Source organism: Telmatherina bonti (genome assembly GCF_933228915.1).
Source record: "Telmatherina bonti genome assembly, chromosome: 22".
Classification (NCBI taxonomy): domain Eukaryota; kingdom Metazoa; phylum Chordata; class Actinopteri; order Atheriniformes; family Telmatherinidae; genus Telmatherina; species Telmatherina bonti.
The window spans coordinates 14,809,953-14,831,015 of record NC_136631.1 but is presented as its reverse complement, the minus strand read 5'-3'; the positions used below and the strand labels follow the sequence as shown (position 1 = coordinate 14,831,015).

Sequence of the window (21,063 nt, the reverse complement as noted above, 5' to 3'; positions counted from 1 at the left end):
CTGCTGGGTGCTTTTCAGTTTGGAAAAGTGTGTCAGAGTTTTAAAGCCCTAATTTATTGTCCCTCTCAGCATGCACATCTCATAACTTTCTAGTTAGCGACTAGTGGTTTCATGTTTACACACGGAGCGGAGGAAGAGAAACTTCACACATCCCCTCTCTCTTCTGCTCTCTTTCTCTCAGCCTCTCGGCTCCTGTGCCACCTCTGCACAGTCGCACCAGAGGGGTACCTCAGGCGCCAGCCTGACCCCCACTGAGACTAACGCCATTGGTCACGGCCCCTCTTCTCTTCCCCCTCCTCCTTTTATTCCAGACATGACCACCGCCACCACTCCCCCTCCCTTCATTAGGTTTACCCAACAACATGTAAAAAAAAACAAAAAAAAACGGGTTGATCGCAGGCTTTAGCTTACCTTCTCCCAAAAGACCCCCAAACCTGCCTTTGAACAATTTTTGGAGACTTCCCCCTCTTAAATCTTCAAGTAGGAAAGGTCCCCCATCATTGTAAAAAGGATGAATCTGGAAAAATGCAATAAATCTGAGATCACAGGCACTCTCTGGCCCTAGATAAATTCTTGCACCTCGGCCTGGCCCGCCGCACACATCTGCCTTGCATTTAGACACTTTTACATGGCAGGAGTCCACAGGAGCCTCCAGTTCCCAAGCTTCTCTGTTTTAGCCACAACACGCATGCATGTCAACACACACACACACACACACACACAGGCAGAGCTCTGCAAACACACCACCACTCCCTGCGCCTGAACCCAGGCGTCACTCGCTCACACGTTTGAGCGTCAACACATGGAGGCATGTCAAGCTTTACAATGTGCTTAACAGTCACATGAGTAACATGCTCAGTGGGTCAGTGACATCTCAGGCTTCAGCTCTTCTTCTTTGCCTTTTCACTGATAACTCCAAGGATGGTTAATTAGCACAGCGCCCTCTTCTGGAGTCAGTAGAAACGGTTGCTTGTCTGTGTTAACGCCATATTAGTGCCAAATAATCAGTCTAGATCTCTTCTTTCTGTGTTGCAGCACAAAAGGAGCATTCTGCTGGAGAGGACCAGCTCAATACAGCTCAGAAAAGGTAGGAAACCAGTTTTAACAAGCTCAATCTGAGAGCAGAGGATTGAAACCATGGAGGTTATTTAGCACATAGCTGCTATCAGATAGCAGAAATACTGTTTATGTAAACAACATTTCCAGCGGTTCGTAACATTTTCAGAACGATGAGAGAGTCGGCCTTTAACTAAGCAGGTGTTGCATGATTTCATTTAAACATTTCTGCATAAAGACACTGGTGTTAACTTGTGAACTTTTACAAATTCCCAGTAAAACACAAATAAACTGCCCCTCTGCTCAACAGAGACCGCCGTGAGCTTTCACATCAACGTATAAACCCTAAACCTCCTCCCCTGCACTTCCTATCATTCTTATCTGCTGTGTTTTGTGCAGAAGATTCCCAAGAATCTTCTGAGAGGCTTCATTGATTTGTCAGCGCAAGACACACTGGCAGCCGCTGAGCTCGCCATCCGAGCGCAGTCGTATCTGGAACGTTTCATAGTGGAAAAAGATGGTGGAGCAGAGAAACAAGGCAAACAGAGTCATTTTTGCCCTGTTTGGATTGAGAGCTGAGTTGTTTGCTTTACATTGTAACAGCCCAGCTTCTAAAATAAACCACGAGAGCACATGAAGAAGATGGTGAAAGACACCGGACACAAGAAAATGGAACCACTAAACAATTAGAAAGCTGATTGCTTTGGACAACATCATAACTCAGCCAGCGGCTCCAGACTGCTCTGCTTCATGTTGCTGTTTTAGAGCCAAGACAATTCCTGACACATGTCTGCAGTACTTATTCTTTCAGTCTCACCATCAACATCGAGGGATATTTCTATGTATCAAACCACACTACAATGTGAATGTGTGTTTGTGTGTGTGTTTGCATCCTCTTGTGGATGAGTGACATTATTGTAATGAAGGTGTTGAACTTGAAGTGGAATATTGATCAAAAGGGTCCCGCAGCTGAAAGCACCTTTTCCTTTAATGAAGTTTTCCTTTAATATCACCTTAGAAGGGGCAGGCCGACTGGCGCTAGGTATAGCGAGAAGGAGGCGGGGGTCTCACCCTCTCTCGCAGGTTCCCACAGAGCCACCTCGTAAAAGTGACACGGCGTTGATGAATATGGGCGTCAGCGGGCTCTCCGGGCCCTGGGTGGGCTCACATCTGTGCTAGATGAGGGATTGTCACACAAACGGCAGCAGTGGCAAAATTATTGGTAAAAAGAAAAAATGGATGATCAACCGTTGGTGCTACCAAATAACTTAAGCCTTAATCTGTTTGTCCAAATCGCTGAGTGCTGGGGACGGGAATTAGGACAAGATGCTAAATGCTTGATAGGATTTTAAATCTTGGCAAGAAGAAAGAATGAATCATTTTAAGGCAACAGTTACTTATTTGATTTAATATTTATGTATACATTATCAATCAAAAAAATTGGACACCCTTTCCCTTTAAATTCAGTGGTTACATGTGTCCAAACTTTTTAATGGCAATGCAATTATTTTGGTCGTTATAAAATGGGGCTAACTAAATATTCTTTGAAATTTTAGAGGCAATTGCATTTGGTTTTTTTTTTTTTTGGTTTTTTTTTTTGTATATTTCAATCCTAATAGTGAACTATGCCAGAAATTTTATTTGAACAAAATTCAATGAACTTAAATTTATTCAATATGAAAATAAACCCAGTAAACCAATAATTCATCTGCAAAATGTTTTAAAAATTCTTTTCAGTTCATTAACTCATTTAAAAATCAAATTTAAATTATATTATATTATATTATATTATATTATATTATATTATATTATATTATATCTGATTTTTATAATTGAGACTTTTTTAAATAGTAAGAAAACATGAAGAATATTGTTTTTTCAACTACACATAGAATTTTTTTTTTTAAACACTATAATTAATTTTGTTTTCTGTTCTACTACTATTAGATTTCTCACTTTTTAAACCTGAAAAGAGAAGATTAAAAATGCTGTATTTTAGTTGTTTCATTATTTTACTTTTTTTTTTATTATCAATAAACTGTAACAACACAACACATTTTATTGTAAAAGTTTTTCTACACATGTTTATATAAATTTATTTAAATGATTTGTATATTAAAATCCTGTATTTAAATATTCCATCTAAACTAGCATAAAGACAACATGTCATGTGTAAAGTGGTAACTTTCCATTTTTTCGTTATTATATGATGAATTTGATGGCTGTGAAACATCTGAAAACGTTTTGACTGCTGCAGCAATTTAATTAAAAAGAAAAAAGTTTCAAAGGTTCCTAAATGGAAACTTTTATGGGGGCAATTTCATTATCTACTGTATCTAAGATCATTTAAAAATACAGACTTTATTTGATATAAGACAGAATCGGTAGTGAAGGATTTTCTCGCTCTCGCTTTGCAGTGCATTAAATTTAGATGATTCCAATAGTAGAATCACTGTATAAGCTCAGAAATGCTTCTGAAAATGATTCATTGCTGCAACCAGAACTTCAATTTTAAACTCATTCTTATAAGATTTTAACAATATCCCAAAAGCTTGCTGCCTTTCATCTGGAAAACTGTCCTGCTGAAGCACATGGGACACTAAATGCAGAAGTTACCCATTGCTGGGGCCACAAATCCCTCAGTAAAAAGCATGATTATGTAGTAAAATAGTCCGGATGCTAAGTTTGCCTACCTGCAAACAAGACCTGGAATCAAATGAAAACATTTTCTGCATTATGATAAGAAACACGGCAGAGGTTGTCAGCTGGTGAGAAATTGGTGTCCTCTGAGTCTTGTTTGAGATGATGACTTTGCAGTAAACACATGGCTGTCTGTTTAAACGTGTCCAAATAAATTATAGCTGTTTCTATTGGATTTTGTTCTTTACAAGATTTATTATTATTATTATTATTATTATTATTATTATATGAACATTGATCTAGCTAATTTCAGATTTTAATGTCAGATCTTAAGAATCTCTTGTTCCACTTGATGAAAATGTTGCATGAAAATCTTCATCTATAAACTAGTAAAACAAAAAAAATTAGAAATCCTTTCTATGAAATAACATAAGAATTCAAACAAAACAGCTTTTGGATATGTTCGAGCTTCAATGTAAAGCATTGACGTAATGAGAAATGTATTTATCCTAAATTCATTTCCTGTTTGATCACCGGCCTTTTCCACAACATGCAGACCCAATTTGTCTGCTTCGTGTTTGGGCTCCATTGAGGTTTTCTGGTTCTGTCCACAGTTCTGTCTCATTAGGTCTCCTTCTCCCCCATCACGCTCAATTTCATTTGGCCCAAGTACTGCCTCCATAGTCTCTCTATAGTTCTGGTTTTGTTGGTTCAAGTGGGTTTATCATTCCACTTGGACGTTATATGATGAAAATGGCCTTTGATTCGGTCCTCTCCTGAATCAGAAAACAGCATGCAGTTTACTTCTGTAATCTTTTTACTGAGGAAACAAAGGAATGCAGAGTTGCCTTTCCAAATATTCTTCTGATTCTCATGGCCGTTCATGGTTTTGTAATGGGTCTTTTTTATAGCTGTCAGTGAGGAATGCTGCCTGTGGGTGCTGCAGTAAACCCTCTCACGGCAATGCCATCATTGTAGCGGTCTAGGTGTTTCTCTACATGTGTGTGTGCAAGTGCATTTGCTCTGCGCTTGCAAATAAACAGAGTTCTGCTTGCGCTTTGTAAGGACGTCTGAGTTTATAGTGGGAGCTTGTGCATCTGTTTCAAGTGCAGCGTTGTGTTTATGCTCAGGAGACTCCAAGGAAAAGCTAGTTGTTTGATTTGTGCAAGCTTTGACATGATGACCCAGGGTGAGAGGAGGAACTGACAGAGAAATGTCTGTGTTGGTCATGCCAGACCAGCTGTAGCCAGCCTACCTGTGACGGCACGTCCGTCTGGTCAATTTAAACATCTCAGAAGCTTGGTCTTGTACCTCCTGTAGCACGCACAATGATCTACAGCGCTCGCCTGTTTTTGAGCATCCCAGCAAATGATGAATCACTGGGAAATGGGAAGCAGACTCATGCAGAAATTTGTCCTTTTTTTTTTTTCTTCTTTTTTTCCCCCCCTTTTTGGTTCTTGTAGCTGGCCGCCTGGGCAACTTTTCCCTCCACATGAACATGTCTTATATTAGGCTAGCAAAATACCACCTAGCATCTGGAGGTCAGAGCCTACCTGGGTGTCAATGGGACTGAGAGCATCCCTTGAATCATGGCCTCCTTTTATTAACCCTCTGACAGGCACAGCTAGAAAAGGTCTTTCATGTTTGGGTTAGCAAAGGGAATCTAAAGCAGCAGGCTGCTTTTCATGCCTTGTGTGTGCTGCTGAGAGCCTCGTGAAGAGTTCAGATTTGGTTACAATTGAATTAGGCAGGGAGCTGGCTTACAACAGCGCTACAGAGGATCTATTTATGAACACAGATCAGACTTGTGTGTGCACCAACGTCTCACCGCTGCCTGGCTGCCACAGATCATGTTCCTGGAGCTGCAGGTTCTACAGTTTAGTATGTTAGCGAGGGAAGATGGTGTGCCTGTTCTCGGCCCTCTCCATCTCCTCTGGCATTCTCCACCCTGCAGGCTCTGGAGGTCAATGTGATAATGGAGCCGCCGCTACTGGCTCTCCCCTGTGGCCCAGCAGGGTGGATGCTCTCCTTTCAGCTCTGTTTCCAGCCTCCTACTCTGACTACATCCATCAGTTTCTATGGCTTTAAATTTCAAACTTTAAATTTAATGCATTCCCCTTAACTCTTCTGGGTTTATTGGACTTACATACTTTAACTTCCTTATACCTCATGTTTAAAACCAAAAAGGAATTTTAGCCCCATATGAAGTTATTTCCAGTTGTTTTAGCCTCTACTGTGTTTCCTCTTTCAGCTTCCAGGACGTGATGAGCTACTTTGGTATAAAGCCGAAGCCCGGAGAGAAAGAAGTGACTCCAAGTTATGTCTTTATGCTCTGGTACGAATTCTGCAATGACTTCAAAAACACCTGGATACGACAAAGCAAGAACATCTCCAAGGAGAGGTGAGATGGATTCTTGAATCACTGAGCCATTAGTTTCTCTGTCATGAAGATGTAGATTGCCAGGAGTAGCAAGTAGCCTTGCTTATCTCAGATTCTTGACAGAAAGAAGACAAATTGATTTTCATATTGGGGAATGAAGGATTCCGCACATAAAACTGGGTTATTTTGACCTCTGCAGTGTAGAATTTGATAGTTCTTCCAAATACTTACACTGTTAGTGTTGCTTTAGGGGTCAAGTTTTCAGGAGATCATATACAGATTGTTTCAAGTAAAGCCAAACCAAACAGTTTTAAATTAAAGTTCTTGTCTATGTCAGGTTTAGATAGTTGCTTAAAGGTGGAGTATGTAAGATTTTCAATATTTTCAAAATAAATTAACTAAAAGAATAACTACAACCATAATTAGATAGTTTTTCAAACATGTAGGTTCCAGTCTGTCCATATTTGATGCGTTATTAAATTGCAAGTTTAATTAATGACAAAGACCTTTCTTGAATGTTTTCTGACCAGTAAAAAAAAAAGTACTTTTTTCCACCAGTAGGGTGAGTATAAGCCCATTTATTGCAGAGCGGCTCTGAGCTACAGCTCACAAGCGATTCCTGCCCTCATTGGAGCTGGCAAGGAGGAGGGGTGAGTTTTCCTCATTACTGCCAACCTGTGGTTGTTTGTGGAGGTAGCACTTTTGTGGTTTTGCTCACGACCTGGTGTTTGCCACCTAGTGGTGGAAAGAATCGCCTTGAAATCCTACATACTCTGCCTTTAAGGCCTCCTGACATCATGTCAAAGGTCCCAAAGTGATGTGCAGCAATGAGTCTGATAGGAGGCAATCCAAGGCCTTGGTTTTGTGTTTTAACAACTGGAGCCCAAATTTAAGGTCTTTTCTGTGATCTGAGGTGACATGTTAGTTGGGGAAATTTCCACCAGACCCTCCGAGCAGCCGACTGGCTTTACTGGCAAGCGAACGGAGGCCTGTGGCTGTTAAAAATCTGTAGATCGAGGATGGGATGTTGCACATTATTATGATGCTAGATGTGCAAGTCGGACAGCCACATGTGGAAAGAAAAGTTGTGGCTGTGGAAGTGAAGCTGTGAACTTTCACTGTTCAGTCAGACTTTTGAGCTGTAGATTTGCATATCATGTACTTTAATGGCTCTCGTTGCACTTTGAAGATGGATTTAGTGCCTTCTGTTGGGATTTTGCACAATTCCTCTCCTCTGTAAACTTAGTCTCCTTGATTCCCGTAACATGAAGACTTTCACTGCCCTGCAGTGGATCCATGTGCTCTCTTTTTAATCCAAATCGTGGCTCACATTGTTCACAGCTGACTGTGCTTATGTACAATTAACTTTATTTTAAATACTGTTTGCACACTCATAAAATCCAAGTGTGTTTTTAAAGGCCTCCTCATTATCTCATCAAGTCACTGTCATTCTCTACTGCTTCTCACTAAAGAGGCCTTCACTGACCGCAAACTCCAGAGGATCTGTGTGTGTGTGTGTGTGTGTGTGTGTGTGTGTGTGTGTGTGTGTGTGTGTGTGTGTGTGTGTGTGTGTGTGTGTGTGTGTGTGTGTGTGTAAGGGGAAAGGCCAGAGAGATACTTAAAACCCCTTTTAAATGTTCTGCTAATATGAAATCCTTGTGGGGTTTTTTTTTCCCCTCGCAGGCTGAAGGAAGCTCAAGAAAACATAAAGAAGATCACAGCAGAGAAGAGAGTCGAAACCAAGAAGATCAATGCCAACAGTTTGGTGAGACGTTTTTCTGTATTCTGGAAAGGAATGGAATTTCATAAAAGCTGCTATTTATCGTGTCAGCACTCAGATCAATACACTGAATCTTCATGTGGTTGTTGCCAACAGAAGGAGAGGCTGCGGCAGAAGGAAGCCAGCGTGTCCTCCAGCTGAGCCACATGACGAATGGCAGCGCAAACTAAGAAATGAGGAGTTGTGCTGATGAGAAAGTGCGCAGGCTAGTCCTACTGCGCTTACCACCTGCCTCACAATAACACAATAAAACCTCACAGGACACACCGCGGTGTCCACCATACTAACAACACCCCCTCCCCTTCGTTGCTCCGCCTCCATGTTAAGGCTTTTCTGTACAACCCCTGCAGCGAGGATGCATGGCTGACACAGCCGAGGTGATGGGAGTCTTAAAGGCCAAAGGTTGACCTCATTCATCCAGCATGCCGTGACCCCGGAGTGCCCAGCTTGTGAGAGGTCTCCAGGGTTCAGCGGGATTCTCAGCAGTCCCACAGTTTTCCTGCTGGATTTAAAAAAAAACGAGTATGATCTCTTGGTTTGGTTTTTTTTTTCTTTTCTGAACTCAATCATACAACATACAATATGTTCTGAAAACAATCGGAAATACTCCAAGTGTTGGACTGCTGGGGTCGTCGCAGGAACAGATACGCTTCCTGCCGATGTCTGCTGAGAGGAAAATCCCTGTTGACAAAACAGATCTCTCTCTTAAAGCAGGAAGTTAGCAGCTCCCAGTGTCCGTTGCTGTGTTGTACAGCTTTTCATTCACCGTGTCATTAAGAGTCTTGTAAATATGTCATGTTGAAGGATCGGCGGGGACTGGGCAGCTTTAAAGAATATGATAAAGGACCTACACTCCGCTCCAAGTGCAGATGAAGATATGTTGAGTATGAATTGGTGTGCATGAGTTGCGAGTGCGTGAGGTTTCGCTGTGTTGTGTGTTGCACTGCACCAGACTGACCTCTGGGTGACGGCCAGAGGAGAACAGAAGCTGGCAGCAAGTCTGCCGTAGAACCTCGGACCTCCTCACATACATAAACTTGGACTTAAAAATCCCAAAAAGGAAACAACAGCTTGTAGCCACATGCACTCACCTACCTACATTTTCTTATTAAAAGAAGAAATAGAAGAAGTTGTGCTGTCATCACGTTGCTTGCAGCACAGTTTCCAGCCCTTTCCTGCTTGCAGTAGCTGTATGTTGTTGCACGCTAGAAACCGCACTCCTCAGTATCCTAAGGGCGTGTTTTTTTTTGTTTTTTTTTTTAAATTGTCTTGCACATTTTGCACCTCTTTTCCTATGCAAGAATATAAGTAATTTAGTAAAAGATGTAATAACTACTGTTTCATGATAATAATCTAATTAGATTTTTTATTTTAAAGATTGTTTATTATTAAAGTTGAGCTTTATGTAAAAATGCGTGATGTCACTATGCTCCAGGGTCGTTGAGAAAAAAGTCTATTTATGTAAAGAGAACATCAGCTTTGTTCCTTTTTTTTTAGGCTTTCTAAGTTGCAGGCGAATTGACTGAGAGGACTGTTTTCACGTGGATGTCACTTGTATGTTGTATAAAGTTGCCGTGGAAATGTAAGTATTTTGCATAAAGTGAAAAGAGTTGCCTTTTCTTCGTCGTTCAGGAGCGATCAGGGATGTGTTTTAGGGTAATGAGGTTTAAGATTGCCACCTCAAGCCATGTGAGTTTTAATACCTCAGACAGACTTCCATTATGAGATTTTGCATAAAACTGCACCTTCAAATATTTTTTAAAATCCTCCAAAGTCTTTCATGGATGCCATTTATTTTGTATAAAAATCCGAAACGTTAAATCTGTTGTATTTTCCTGGAGAGGGAGCTGAAAAACAAAAGCAAAGCTGATAAGAAATTACTTTTCTGTAGCTTCTCTTGTTGGTTCATGTTACTGTTGGTAGCTCTCGCGTAGGTGCTCTGTAATTTTACGGAATTGTTTTAAATTTCAAGAATAAACTGGATGTCCACTAAGTCATTTGGATGAAAGATGTGTTATAGCAGTTTTTCTCAACCTTTCTCCTGTCAACACTTCCATGAGATTTCAACTGTGTAAATCTGATATTTATGTGAAAAGCTGAGTCATCAAAGGGGTTTGATTATTCGTAAAACTGCTGGGCAGTTCGGTAAACTGTGAGTCAGAGAGAAGCCCCTCAGCCCAGACTCTCTTTTCTGGACGTTTAAACTTGTTCTTGGAAATCTGCTGAAAAAAAAGTCATTAGTTATTACTGGAGGAATTTTTCCATTGTTTTAACAGAACTGAGTTTTATAAGACTGGGGAAGAGAATGAGATTAAATAAAGCTGATTTGCTCTATCACAAAAATGCAAACAAGATGCTCTAAGATGGAAATTGAGAACATTTAATTTCCATCTCACTTTTTTTTTTTTTTTTTTTTTTTTTAGAAATAGTTTTATATCTGGACACCATCCAACTCACAGCTGATTTACACCTATGTGCTCAGCCAACAAAACAATGGCCGAGCCAGAAAACCTCTCACCAAATCCAATAAAGTCAAGTCATCGTATAAAGGAATAATTGAAATAAGTAAAAGCATCTACACTCACAAAACTGATTACTGTGATGTAAAAAAAAAAATCTCAAATGAGTTGTGACCACACACTGTAATAGGTCATCTCACAGTTTAATACATTTTTCTACACAATTAGTTACAAATTATATGCACAATATTTCAACATCATTTCATTACGTTTTCACGGATAATTTAATCAAAGGGTTAAACAAAGTGGTTAGATCAAAGATGGCTTTACATTTCACAACTATTTCATCTCCACTGTACATAGTCCATATAAACTAAGGAGACTCTTTTCTCTACAAACTATTTGAACAGGCTCCCAACTTCTGCAAAACAACAGCTAAATAAATTCACAGATAATCAGTTAGATTAACCTTGAAAGATTCTTGTAGTATCGAAATAAAAATCACATTTTTCATTTACAAATATTCATTCATCGAATTCCACACAGTGGAAACATCCAGTTCTACAGACATATGCATAAAATACAGATTTGGACAAAAAAGAAAAAAACGATTCCTCGTCAAGGCGAGTTTCTGGAGCAGAGTTTTTAAATGGTACCGTTTTTATTTTTATTTTCAGTCTAGTTTTCTTTGCTTCTTTCTGGGGAGGATGAGGAAAACGGTGCGTAAAACGTGCCCGTTCCAAGTCAGCGTTTCCGTGCAGTGATGTTTGTTTTGAAAGTTGTGAGGTGTAAAAAAAAGAAAAAAAAAAGTTGCGTGTCCATATTCTTCACACGTTGTGCAAGATAATCGTGCGCTTTATGAGTATTATTATTAATATTGTTTGTTTTGCATGTGGCGCACCTCTCCAGATGGAGACATGCACGTGTTCTCAGAACACTTGACCAACAGTCCTGTCCTCAACGCACATACACACACACACACGCACACACACACACACACACACACACACACACACACACACACACAAACACACACACACACACACACACACACACACACACACACACCACTGCTGCTTGGTTAGTCCAGGTCTATGGAAATGCAGCGGCACTGTTTGACGCGCTGGATGCGTTTCTTCTTGGTGGGTGGCTGCTGATCCGGACAGTTCAAAGTGAAAGTCATCGTGGTAAAACGTTTCGGTTTACAAAACGAACAGGACTGGAAGGCACCCTCCTCCTTGCGGATATGTCTGGGGATGTAGAAGGAATTGCACTGTCCGTAACAAAAGCGATTGATGATGGTGCGGCTGACGCAGCCCTCCTCGTGGATTGTCTGTTTGAGAGGCTGCGTCTTGCACCAGTCTCGTTTCAAATACTGGCGCTCCGTGACATGTAAAGCTTCCTGGCTGGACTCCAGCACCTCGTCGGCCGGTGAGGACGAGCCCGGTCTCTGTCGGGACCCAGAGCCAGCCTGCGGAGGCTGCGGCTGCTGTTCCGATTCGTTTGGGTTGCTTTTGTCAGGATGAGGGATGGCCCCTTGTGAACCTCGGTTTCTTTTTGAACCCGCAGGAGAGGAGCAGGAGAGGAGCCCAATGATGAAAACAATGCTGCAGAAAATACGCGTCGAGATGGCCATCCTTTTAGGGAAAGAGAGGACAAAAGAATGAATCTCCCAAAACCTTTCACGTGCAGAAACGTTGGATAACAGCTGTCAACGCTTTTACGCAGCGTAAAAACGCACGGAGAGAAAACGAGAAGTCTTTGAAACTGCTTGGAAATCATACTTAATGGGGAAATAATATTTGACTTAGTGTCAGATAAACATCTAGAAAATATTATATTCACATCATTTTATCAATTATTCAAAAGAAGAACAGCAGACTTAACCAAACAAGACATGAACTCATGTTCACCAAATTTTTGAAGCATCCAAGAGTTTGCTCAAATCTAAGTGGTGAAAAATAACAGATCCCCCCCATCTGCCAAAGCTGAGTTACCTAAATTCACTCACCTGCGCAAATTTGCACTGCTACGAGGATGTGATCCTGTCAGTCTTTCACGGCACCTTGGGAAGCGAGAGGCACCTACGGCAGTCGACTGTGCACTGATGGGACTGTGGATGCGTGGGAGACTAAACGCTCCATAGACAGGGGCCAAGGAGTTTAATACAAATTGCTCCAGCGCCGAACTGTCTCCCTTTTAAATATCTGCCAGCTGAGATGTGCACAACAGTTATTGGCTGAGCACGATGTAAAGAAAATCAGGACTATCCGCCCCCTCAACACTTCCTTGAACCCACCCCAGGAAGGCAGACAACCGAGAAGCAGCCAAGACAGTCAGGCAGGGAGGGGGGAAAGGGGAAGAGGAGGAGGGTGCAAGAGGAGCTGAAGGGGAGCAGGCCTGAAGTTTCTGTGCGCGTGGGAAAAGTGAAAGTTAGTTTCTTTTACACACACACACACACACACGCACACATACATATATATATATGTCAAAATCATCCCAGACTGATATTTTAATGTTGGCTTTGTACAACAAAGCAAAAACATTCAAAACCACATAATAAAATATCACCCACTGAATATTTCACAGCCTGGCAACTTTTACCCTTTACTTGAATTTTTTTTTTTTTTTTTTTTTTACCTTAGAATCGCAGTGGATTAAATAAGCATCAACATAGCAGTAAATTGTAGATCTAATAAACCGATATTATTACATTTACAGGAATAGGAAATAGTTAAAACATGAAACCTAATAAACGAATAACCTGTGTGAAAATTCCCAGTGCGTCATCTGCCCCAGTGCAACAAATGGACTTATCCAAATTATTTTATTTTCTCATAGGTCTATCCTCTATATATATATATATATATATATATATATAGAGAGAGAGAGAGAGAGAGAGAGAGAGAGAGAGAGAGAGGATAGACCTATGAGAAAATAAAATAATGGACTTATCCAAATTATTTTATTTTCTCATAGGTCTATCCTCTCTCTCTCTCTATATATATATATATATATATATATATATATATATATATATATATATATATATATATATATATATATAGATAGATAGATAGATAAGTCCATTTGTTGCACTGGGGCAGATGACGCACTGGGAATTTTCACACAGGTTATTCGTTTATTAGGTTTCATGTTTTAACTATTTCCTATTCATGTAAATGTAATAATATCGGTTTATTAGATCTACAATTTACTGCTATGTTGATGCTTATTTAATCCACTGCGATTCTAAGGTAAAAAAAAAAAAAAAAAAAAATAATTCAAGTAAAGGGTAAAAGTTGCCAGGCTGTGAAATATTCAGTGGGTGATATTTTATTATGTGGTTTTGAATGTTTTTGCTTTGTTGTACAAAGCCAACATTAAAATATCAGTCTGGGATGATTTTGACTCGGACCTTTGAGGGTTTATTGTTAATCGGTTTCAACACGTTTATTAACTTCGGTTGTAGGTACTAATACAAGCTGAAGGATTTTTTTTTTTTTTTTTTAAACCTGGCAACCACATAAATCTCTGACTGCTTTAAAAGCTATAGAAAATAAATGCTAGTAAATGGATTTCTGTAGATAAATAAAAAAATGCCTTAAATACCACCTCCCAACAAAATTCATTCATTAGAGCCAGTCGTTTATCTTAACGCGAGATTCTGCGCGATTCCAACTGATCCTGTTTGGTACAACGTCGCCTACATGCTGATGTACATCAGTCCTCAAGAATATCATCTAGAGTCAGGCATTAATTCATAACAGCAATTAAAACATTTGTCTATTTTCTTGCTCATTTTATTTTATAAATAATCGAGAAGAGTTTTATGCAGAGTATCTGCAGACAGATATAGAAAGACTTACAGCAAACACTGATGCATTAACATTTGTAGAGGTCACTGCTGATCCAGTTACAGTACAAACTGAAGTCTGATTAAAATCACTTTCCAGTGTGCTGTATGAGCTGCAGCTGTTGGGCGCCACCTTGTGTCCCCACTGAGCATCAATCCTTTTTCCAACAATATTAAACCAGTAAATTATAAACTGTGGTTTGTTTTTATTGGAGAAGCAGCTGAGAAGGAACAGCTTTCAAATGGCTAAAACCTTTGAAATGAACAGACGACAACAGATCATCTAAACACTACTTTTAAGTTTTTTTTCCCCTAATTATATATATTTTTTTAAAAATCCATCAAAAGGTACATTTTTATTTCCTGTTTCCTAATGACAAAACAGTAATAAAATATTCTGTAATACAAAGAAAGCTCAAACTTTCAAGTTTTTTTTTGTTCCGATTAAAAAATGTACCATAATTGGCTGTAAAATGTATAAATAAAAAGATAAGACACTACGTTTCCAGTCAACAACCAATCACGTCACCAAACATCTCCGCAAGATTATAAACAGATGCATCAATCTTTAACTTAATTAAGGCATTTAAAAAAATCTCCCAAGAACCTAAAATAAACTACAATAACTCTAGGTTAAAAAAAAAAAAGAAAATGAAAAATTCAAGACACTACAGATATGTATAAGCTGGAAGGTTTAATGTCATGGCGTCTCACCAAAAAGACACCTGCATAGCAAGGGTAAAAAAATAAAAAGAAAAGATAAATAAAAATCTATAAATCAATGGGTTTTGTAGCAGACAGCAGTTTCCCCTGGCTCATTGGGTTTCTGGGAGAACCTCTGTAATGGTTCATGTCTTTCTCTGCTCCCTGCTGCACCAGAGGCTTCGCAGGTCCTGGCGGGTCCGAAGCGAGACAGTCCATTTTGTTCTTTGGTTGCACCTTGTTGGTCATATCGCCCAAAGCGAAAGATTTGGGTTTTCGAGCCAGGATGCTCGGCATTTTTGGTGGGACTGGAGGCGGTATCTTTACAGTGCTGCTGGATAGTCCCAGTTGAGGCTGTGGGAGAGGAGACAGGCCACTCTCCAAACTCACAGCCTTTGCCACGTGGCCACTCGGACAGGGAGTCAGCTGTGCGTTTCTACCAGGTCTCCTGCTTTCTCCAAGGAGGGAGTTGATTCTGCGAACAGTCTGCCGCACAGGGGTGCGGTGGAACTTCAGCGGTGACCTGATTTGTTTGTTCTTTGAGCCTGTTGGAGAGTAGAGGGTGAGCCTGTTGAAGTGTTGGATGTGGTCTGCTACCCTTCGCTTTTCGGCCTCCTGGTTGCACAGCGAGGACTGGTGGTTTTCAACTTTGGTACCAATCTCTGGCAGCGATTCGGTTTTCTCATGTAATTTGAAAACTACAGTACGAGTTTTAGATGGTGAAACAAGATCATCTTTGATTTCGGTGCTGGGCTTGTGTGGAGTTGACTGCGGTCCAGAAGCCACACCCCGTTTGTAATGTGCAGGACTCTGGATGTCCAGAGCACTAATGAGCCTGCTGCTGTTCAACTTCTCAGCCTCTGCTCCCCCCATGGAGCAATTATGACTACTAAAAAGAGCAATTTCACAATCCTTAATTACCGGACTACAGTGAATGCTCGATTCAAAAACTACACTATCAATGTGCAAAGGAGTGAGTGCAGCAAGTTCAGCTTGGCTAAAAGAAATATTCTGTTCATCAGCTAGAATCCTCTGCTGGGTTGGGAAGCTGGAGGTTTCAGAGTCCACAGACAAAACCTTGGCTGTAGGTGTCACAGGCAGGGTAAATGTCATGTTGTCTAATGGTTTTATCCCATTTTGTCCTGCAGTGCTGCAGAAGTCCTCTGTCCCATCCTGGAGGACACGTCCTATTCCTGAGGAGACCTTCCTGACCTTCAGTAGCATTAGACTAGTTTGGCCCTGAGTTTCAGTGATGGAGCGCTCGCTCTCAAGACTTTCTGCGCTAGAAGCACAGCACAGCTTCATGGACACGCTGCCCCCCCCTGGAGACTTGGATGCAAGGATTGCAGGCTCAGACATGTAGTTGTTCTTGAGGCACATGTTCATGGGGGTGTCTGTAAAAGACCTTCCGCTGAAAGCCTGAGCTCCTACGGGGGTCTCCCCGCTCCATGAGGTCCGGTGGGTACTTGAGTCACACTGAGGTGTCAGCAAGTTGTCTTCAGACTTGCTTATGTACTTAGAACCTAGAAAAGCAAGAGCACGATTAATGTTTTCTGAACTTAAAGCTGCCGTTTACAGCACAACAGTGAGGGTACCGTTACATTATCAAGTACTCACACTTGGATTCGGCTTTTCTGGAAATGCATGATGGCGTGAACTCCATCTCTTTGGTGAAAGGGAAACTGGTGGAGCTCTCCTGTGTGGCAAGTCGCCAACCAATGGATTCAGATCCCTTTACACGCGGCATGAAAGGAAAAATTCAAGAAAAAAAAAAGAACTTTCAAGAAAGGATTAAGCTTGAGAGTAGTATTTTGTTAAAACAGACCCAACAGAAACAGCCCAAAATGCAGCATTAAATGTTAATAACATGTTTTGGAGGTTAGTTCTTCAGAGGATGATAAAAATCACTCAGAAGAAACAAGATATTCAACTTGTTTTTCACATTTTATTAAGTCAGTTATATACATGTACCCCAAAAGACAAATTACAATATATTTTTATTTGTAAACTTTACGGTATACCTGACACTTTCACTTGAATATAGCAGTATCTGGGTGTAGAAAAGGTCCTATGGCTTTGTACCATAAATAAATTGTAGCAAGACCATTTATTTTTTGCCATTACAAAATGTTAAAAGGTGCAACACAGATTATCCTTACAAATTTTTCATGCAGTAGTTTTATCATGTTAGCTATTAAAAGTGACCAAACAAAAAAGTGCTAATGTGCACCCATTCATTCCAACATGACACTGCATGTGCAAATGTTGATTTCCATACAGTTATTGTCACTGTGAACCCGATAAGTGGCTGAATTCTGTTATGCCACCACACTTACAGCGTCTTTGCTGCTCTTCCCCAGGCTAAAACGTAAACGCAGAGACTTGCGCGGAGCTTCTTTTTTACCAGCTTTTGGAGAAAAGCAGCCAGCTCTTCCAGATTCAACTCTGAAAAGGATCAAATTCTCATGAAAGTAATTAAGAAAAGCCAAAAGAACGATTGAACATGACTTTAATATTTGAAACCTAAAATAAATGGGGACTGATACAAAGAATGTTACCTGTTGACAACATGTCTGTTGCTAAGTCTTTTGCTCTTCCTTCTTGAAGAGGGGGCACATTGCCTTTTAGATCTTCCGGCAGACAACAAGGTGTTTTGGGAAGAGTCCAAGACGCCTGAGGCATTGTTGGCTGAAATATAGACAGGGAAAAATGTTTACCACAGTCCTTAGAGATAGCAAAAAAGAAGATATAGTCATCAGTACCTGATCCAGGAGTAGAGGTTCCACTGAATAAAGCGTTGGGAAGTAATTCTATCCCAAGGTTCTTTTTGACAGATCTACGTTTCTTGTTGGAAAATCCAAACGAGTGACCAGACTCAAAAGGAAGTTTTCGCTTCGAGGAAGGTGTTGCAATCACGGGAGTTGCGGAGGAAAAAACTGGCAAAGTTACAGAGGAATTAAATTATCCATATATGTCATTTGTTATTTCATGTTTAAAAACAATTTAAAATGATTTTCAATCATTTTTAAATCCAAGCAATATGAAACATTACTTTTGGACTTCATAATTATTCATGCAGTTGACAGCCAAACAAGCAAAGAAACAAAAGCCAAAAGGACAGCCATCACTTCATTCACTGTTCCAGTCATTATCGGGGTGAAATATGAATAAAGTTCATTTGAAGTGAATAACAAGATGAAGAGAGTGACTTAAAAAGTTTTCCATTTAGAGAACAGCAAGCTTGTAATCTCTTAACCACACAGGTTGGATTTTCAAACAATATCTTCATGCTTCTCAAAACAAATGTCATCTCATGTGACCACGGTACCTACCAACACTGTCTGCCTGGGTGACATTAGTGGGTGTTCTATTAGTTTTTATCTTATTCAGTGCACCAGTGACCACATCTGAAATTTGAGACAAACCCAACCATATAAACAGTATGTAATACCTAAAAATCTTAAAATAACTACATAGTTTAATCTTAAAAATTTTTGTTTTCTGAACTTTTTCCCCAATTTAAGATCTGATTTGAGCATTTTTACATAGCAGATGTCCCAAAGAAATACATCTGACAATAATCGTACCTCCAAAGCTACGTCTGTGTTTCCTCTTTATCCCAGAGTTAAAGTCCCGGTCTTCCTGTTCACTGCGACTCGGAGACAAAGCCCCCACCTCACAGCCCATCATGGACGGAACTTTCTCCTGAAGAAACTGTGGTAGCACACCTGAGTCACAGAGCACAATGTTATGAAGCTACGTGCAGCCTTACACACAGATGAAGTCTAAACAAGATGCTTCAATTCATACCAAAGTTGTGAGCATTTTCTATGAAGCAGTGCACAACGGCTGCTTGTAGTTTGAGGCGTTTCTCAGTGTTGGTGTTCATCTTCTCTGCACCGTCTCCAGAGTGAAGGAGGTTGGGGGCCAAAATTAAAGATAAGTTACTGCTATCCATTTTATTCTCTGCACTCCTGTGATTACACAAGGACAAGGAAAAGCAACACATGAATACAGATTGTGCTTGCAATATAATTGGGAATATTTTAAAAAATAATAAAATTGGCATTTAATCCAGAACACAAAATAGAATGTAAAATAAAGCAATCTGAACAATAATTAGAATACCTTTGAGATACACCGTGGAGGAAGTCGAAAAAGTGACGCAGGGTACAAATGTTTCTGTCAGGCAACACACAGGACAGAAGCATGGTAGCAGAAGTTCTCTCCTCTTCGGTGGGGAGTTGCTGGGCCTTGAGGAAGGCATCATGCAGCTCTGTGGGTAACACAGGCTCTGGAAGCTCTCTGAAGAACTGCTTCACCAGGCCTGCCACGTCGCAGGGAAGAGCAGTGGACAGGCACTCCTCTCCTGCATCCAGCTTAGTCTGGACAGACAAAACACAGCTCTGTTGTCTAATTCCCACCCAGCCTCAAGGCTTCTCAGTGAAAATAAGATCAGCTTCAGCCACCACTTACCCTGAGTGCTTTCAGGCGAACAACCGAGCCTGATTTTCTGAATAAGCCTTCTGTGTCGACATGCGCGAGCAACTTCATACATGCATCAACCAGAAAGCTAAAAGGAAAAAAAAACATTAATGCAAAATGTACAACAGGAGCAAGATGTGACATGCCAACTGCAAGCTTAGGTAAAAATAATTAAGCATTTCTCCTTACCTTGGCACACTCCCACATTCCATATTATAGTATGGTAAGCTCTCCAAGGATACACCAAAAACTTTTGTCTTAGGAAACAAAAGCATAATTCATGCTGATCAGTCAAATTTCAAACAAAGACACTGTGCTCGAGCAAAATAACTTCACTATAAGTAAATTAAGAAGATGCTATTTCGCTGATAATTTATCAGCAGCATCACACCCCTTTTGCGCTGATCTACATCTAAATGATTTCTCCATCACCAATTCTCTTAGGGTAAATTTTTAGTATGAGGACTTCACTGCCTCGCCTTCGTTTGAAGACTTTGGTGTCTAAGTGGCAAACATTACTCAGCATATTAGAAGAATGTTATGCAATTTTTGAACATTAACAATCTTCAGCTCTTGATTTCTTCAGACTGGGCTAAAGTTTGAGGTTTTTTTTGTCTCTCCACATTTTAGGGCCGGATTGCTGAAGTTCATTGCAGAAGTCACAGTCTATTGCAACAACCATTTGACTCATATGACTTAATTACAAGTGAAGAAAGAAAATTCAGGGGCTTTAGTGCTTGTTTTTTTCAAGAAAAAAGAACATTGTGTTAAGCAAAATATGCCTCAGTTGTATCTTGTTAGGTTCAATCTATATTGACAGAAAAATCTTTATGAGAGTACTACTTTATAGCACCTTATTGAATTTTACTGACAAAGAAATGTATTGTGTTAACAATCAAACACAACTATAAAAAGCAACTCCAGTGAGTGATATGGCTGACAGCATCCTCAAAACAAATAGGTCTCCACACAAATGAAGGCGCGTTCAGTAAAATGCTAATTAGATTTCAGACAATAGTATTATCACTATTCGTTTTATCCAATCTTCCGACAACACGTTATCAAGTGTGATTCACAACCAATGCAACCTTGTGTCAAGGAATGAGTGCAACAATCAGGAAGCAGATTATCCATAAACTTACCGAGTTGCTCGTTGTTGACTTGCAGCTGGCTGCTTTGTTTTTGTTCCAGTTCTTTGTCTTTATCCCGTAAGCAGAGCGGAGTTGTTGTACAGCCACCAGGCGCATCACATTTTTCTCCATGACTTTCATTCTTTATCAGACTTGGTTACGTACTTTGAAAGAAAAAACCCCACACATTTACCTTCCTATGCCACAATTACCCCCCCCCTCTCTCTCTCTTGTTGGGGCCGATGTAAAGCGATATTTACAGCTCAGCCTTTCAAACGAAATCACTTTCCTCCAACGTCCAACACTAACTCATCCTCACGTGAAACGTATCAGGTCACGAGCCTCTGAGCAGTAAAACCGTCTTGCAGCTCAACACGACAAAGAACAAACTGTAAAGGTTAAATAAAATGGAAAACTAGTCACATTATGGAGCGACGATCTTCATATCACTGTTGAAATTATGCAGTTAGCTAGCAAACGTTAGCCACATAGCTTAGCAAGTCACACAAGGTTCTTGGAAGTTCCTCCTCTAAAAAACAAAAACGTTTTTCGCTATAACGAAACATAAGATCGCT

General features: G+C 40.3%; 3 protein-coding genes across 3 annotated transcripts in view; 1 reads left to right on the top strand and 2 right to left on the bottom strand.

Moving 5' to 3' along the window:
* LOC306772983 (formin) overlaps window positions 1-8,064 on the top strand; it is a gene marked incomplete at its 5' end in the record, with an annotated part of 51,454 nt that extends 43,390 nt beyond the window's left edge. Inside the window, 4 exons of the mRNA XM_079262664.1 lie at window positions 1,036-1,087; window positions 5,948-6,097; window positions 7,760-7,841; window positions 7,953-8,064. Coding sequence (XP_079118790.1) covers window positions 1,036-1,087; window positions 5,948-6,097; window positions 7,760-7,841; window positions 7,953-7,997 — 329 coding nt within the window. The 3' untranslated portion in view covers window positions 7,998-8,064. The remainder of the gene's footprint in view (window positions 1-1,035; window positions 1,088-5,947; window positions 6,098-7,759; window positions 7,842-7,952) is intronic.
* A 3,332-nt stretch (window positions 8,065-11,396) lies between these two features.
* On the bottom strand, window positions 11,397-11,951 carry grem1b (gremlin 1b; the record flags this gene model as incomplete). The annotated part of the gene is made up of 1 exon (XM_079261522.1): window positions 11,397-11,951. One exon carries the CDS (start codon window positions 11,949-11,951, stop codon window positions 11,397-11,399), a length of 555 nt encoding a protein of 184 aa, XP_079117648.1.
* A 2,991-nt stretch (window positions 11,952-14,942) lies between these two features.
* On the bottom strand, window positions 14,943-20,629 carry arhgap11a (Rho GTPase activating protein 11A; the record flags this gene model as incomplete). The annotated part of the gene is made up of 12 exons (XM_079261560.1): window positions 14,943-16,396; window positions 16,491-16,605; window positions 17,210-17,318; window positions 17,432-17,561; window positions 17,636-17,809; window positions 18,206-18,280; window positions 18,461-18,601; window positions 18,684-18,847; window positions 19,002-19,258; window positions 19,350-19,446; window positions 19,548-19,615; window positions 20,501-20,629. 12 exons carry the CDS (start codon window positions 20,627-20,629, stop codon window positions 14,943-14,945), a joined length of 2,913 nt encoding a protein of 970 aa, XP_079117686.1.
* Window positions 20,630-21,063: the final 434 nt, after the last annotated feature.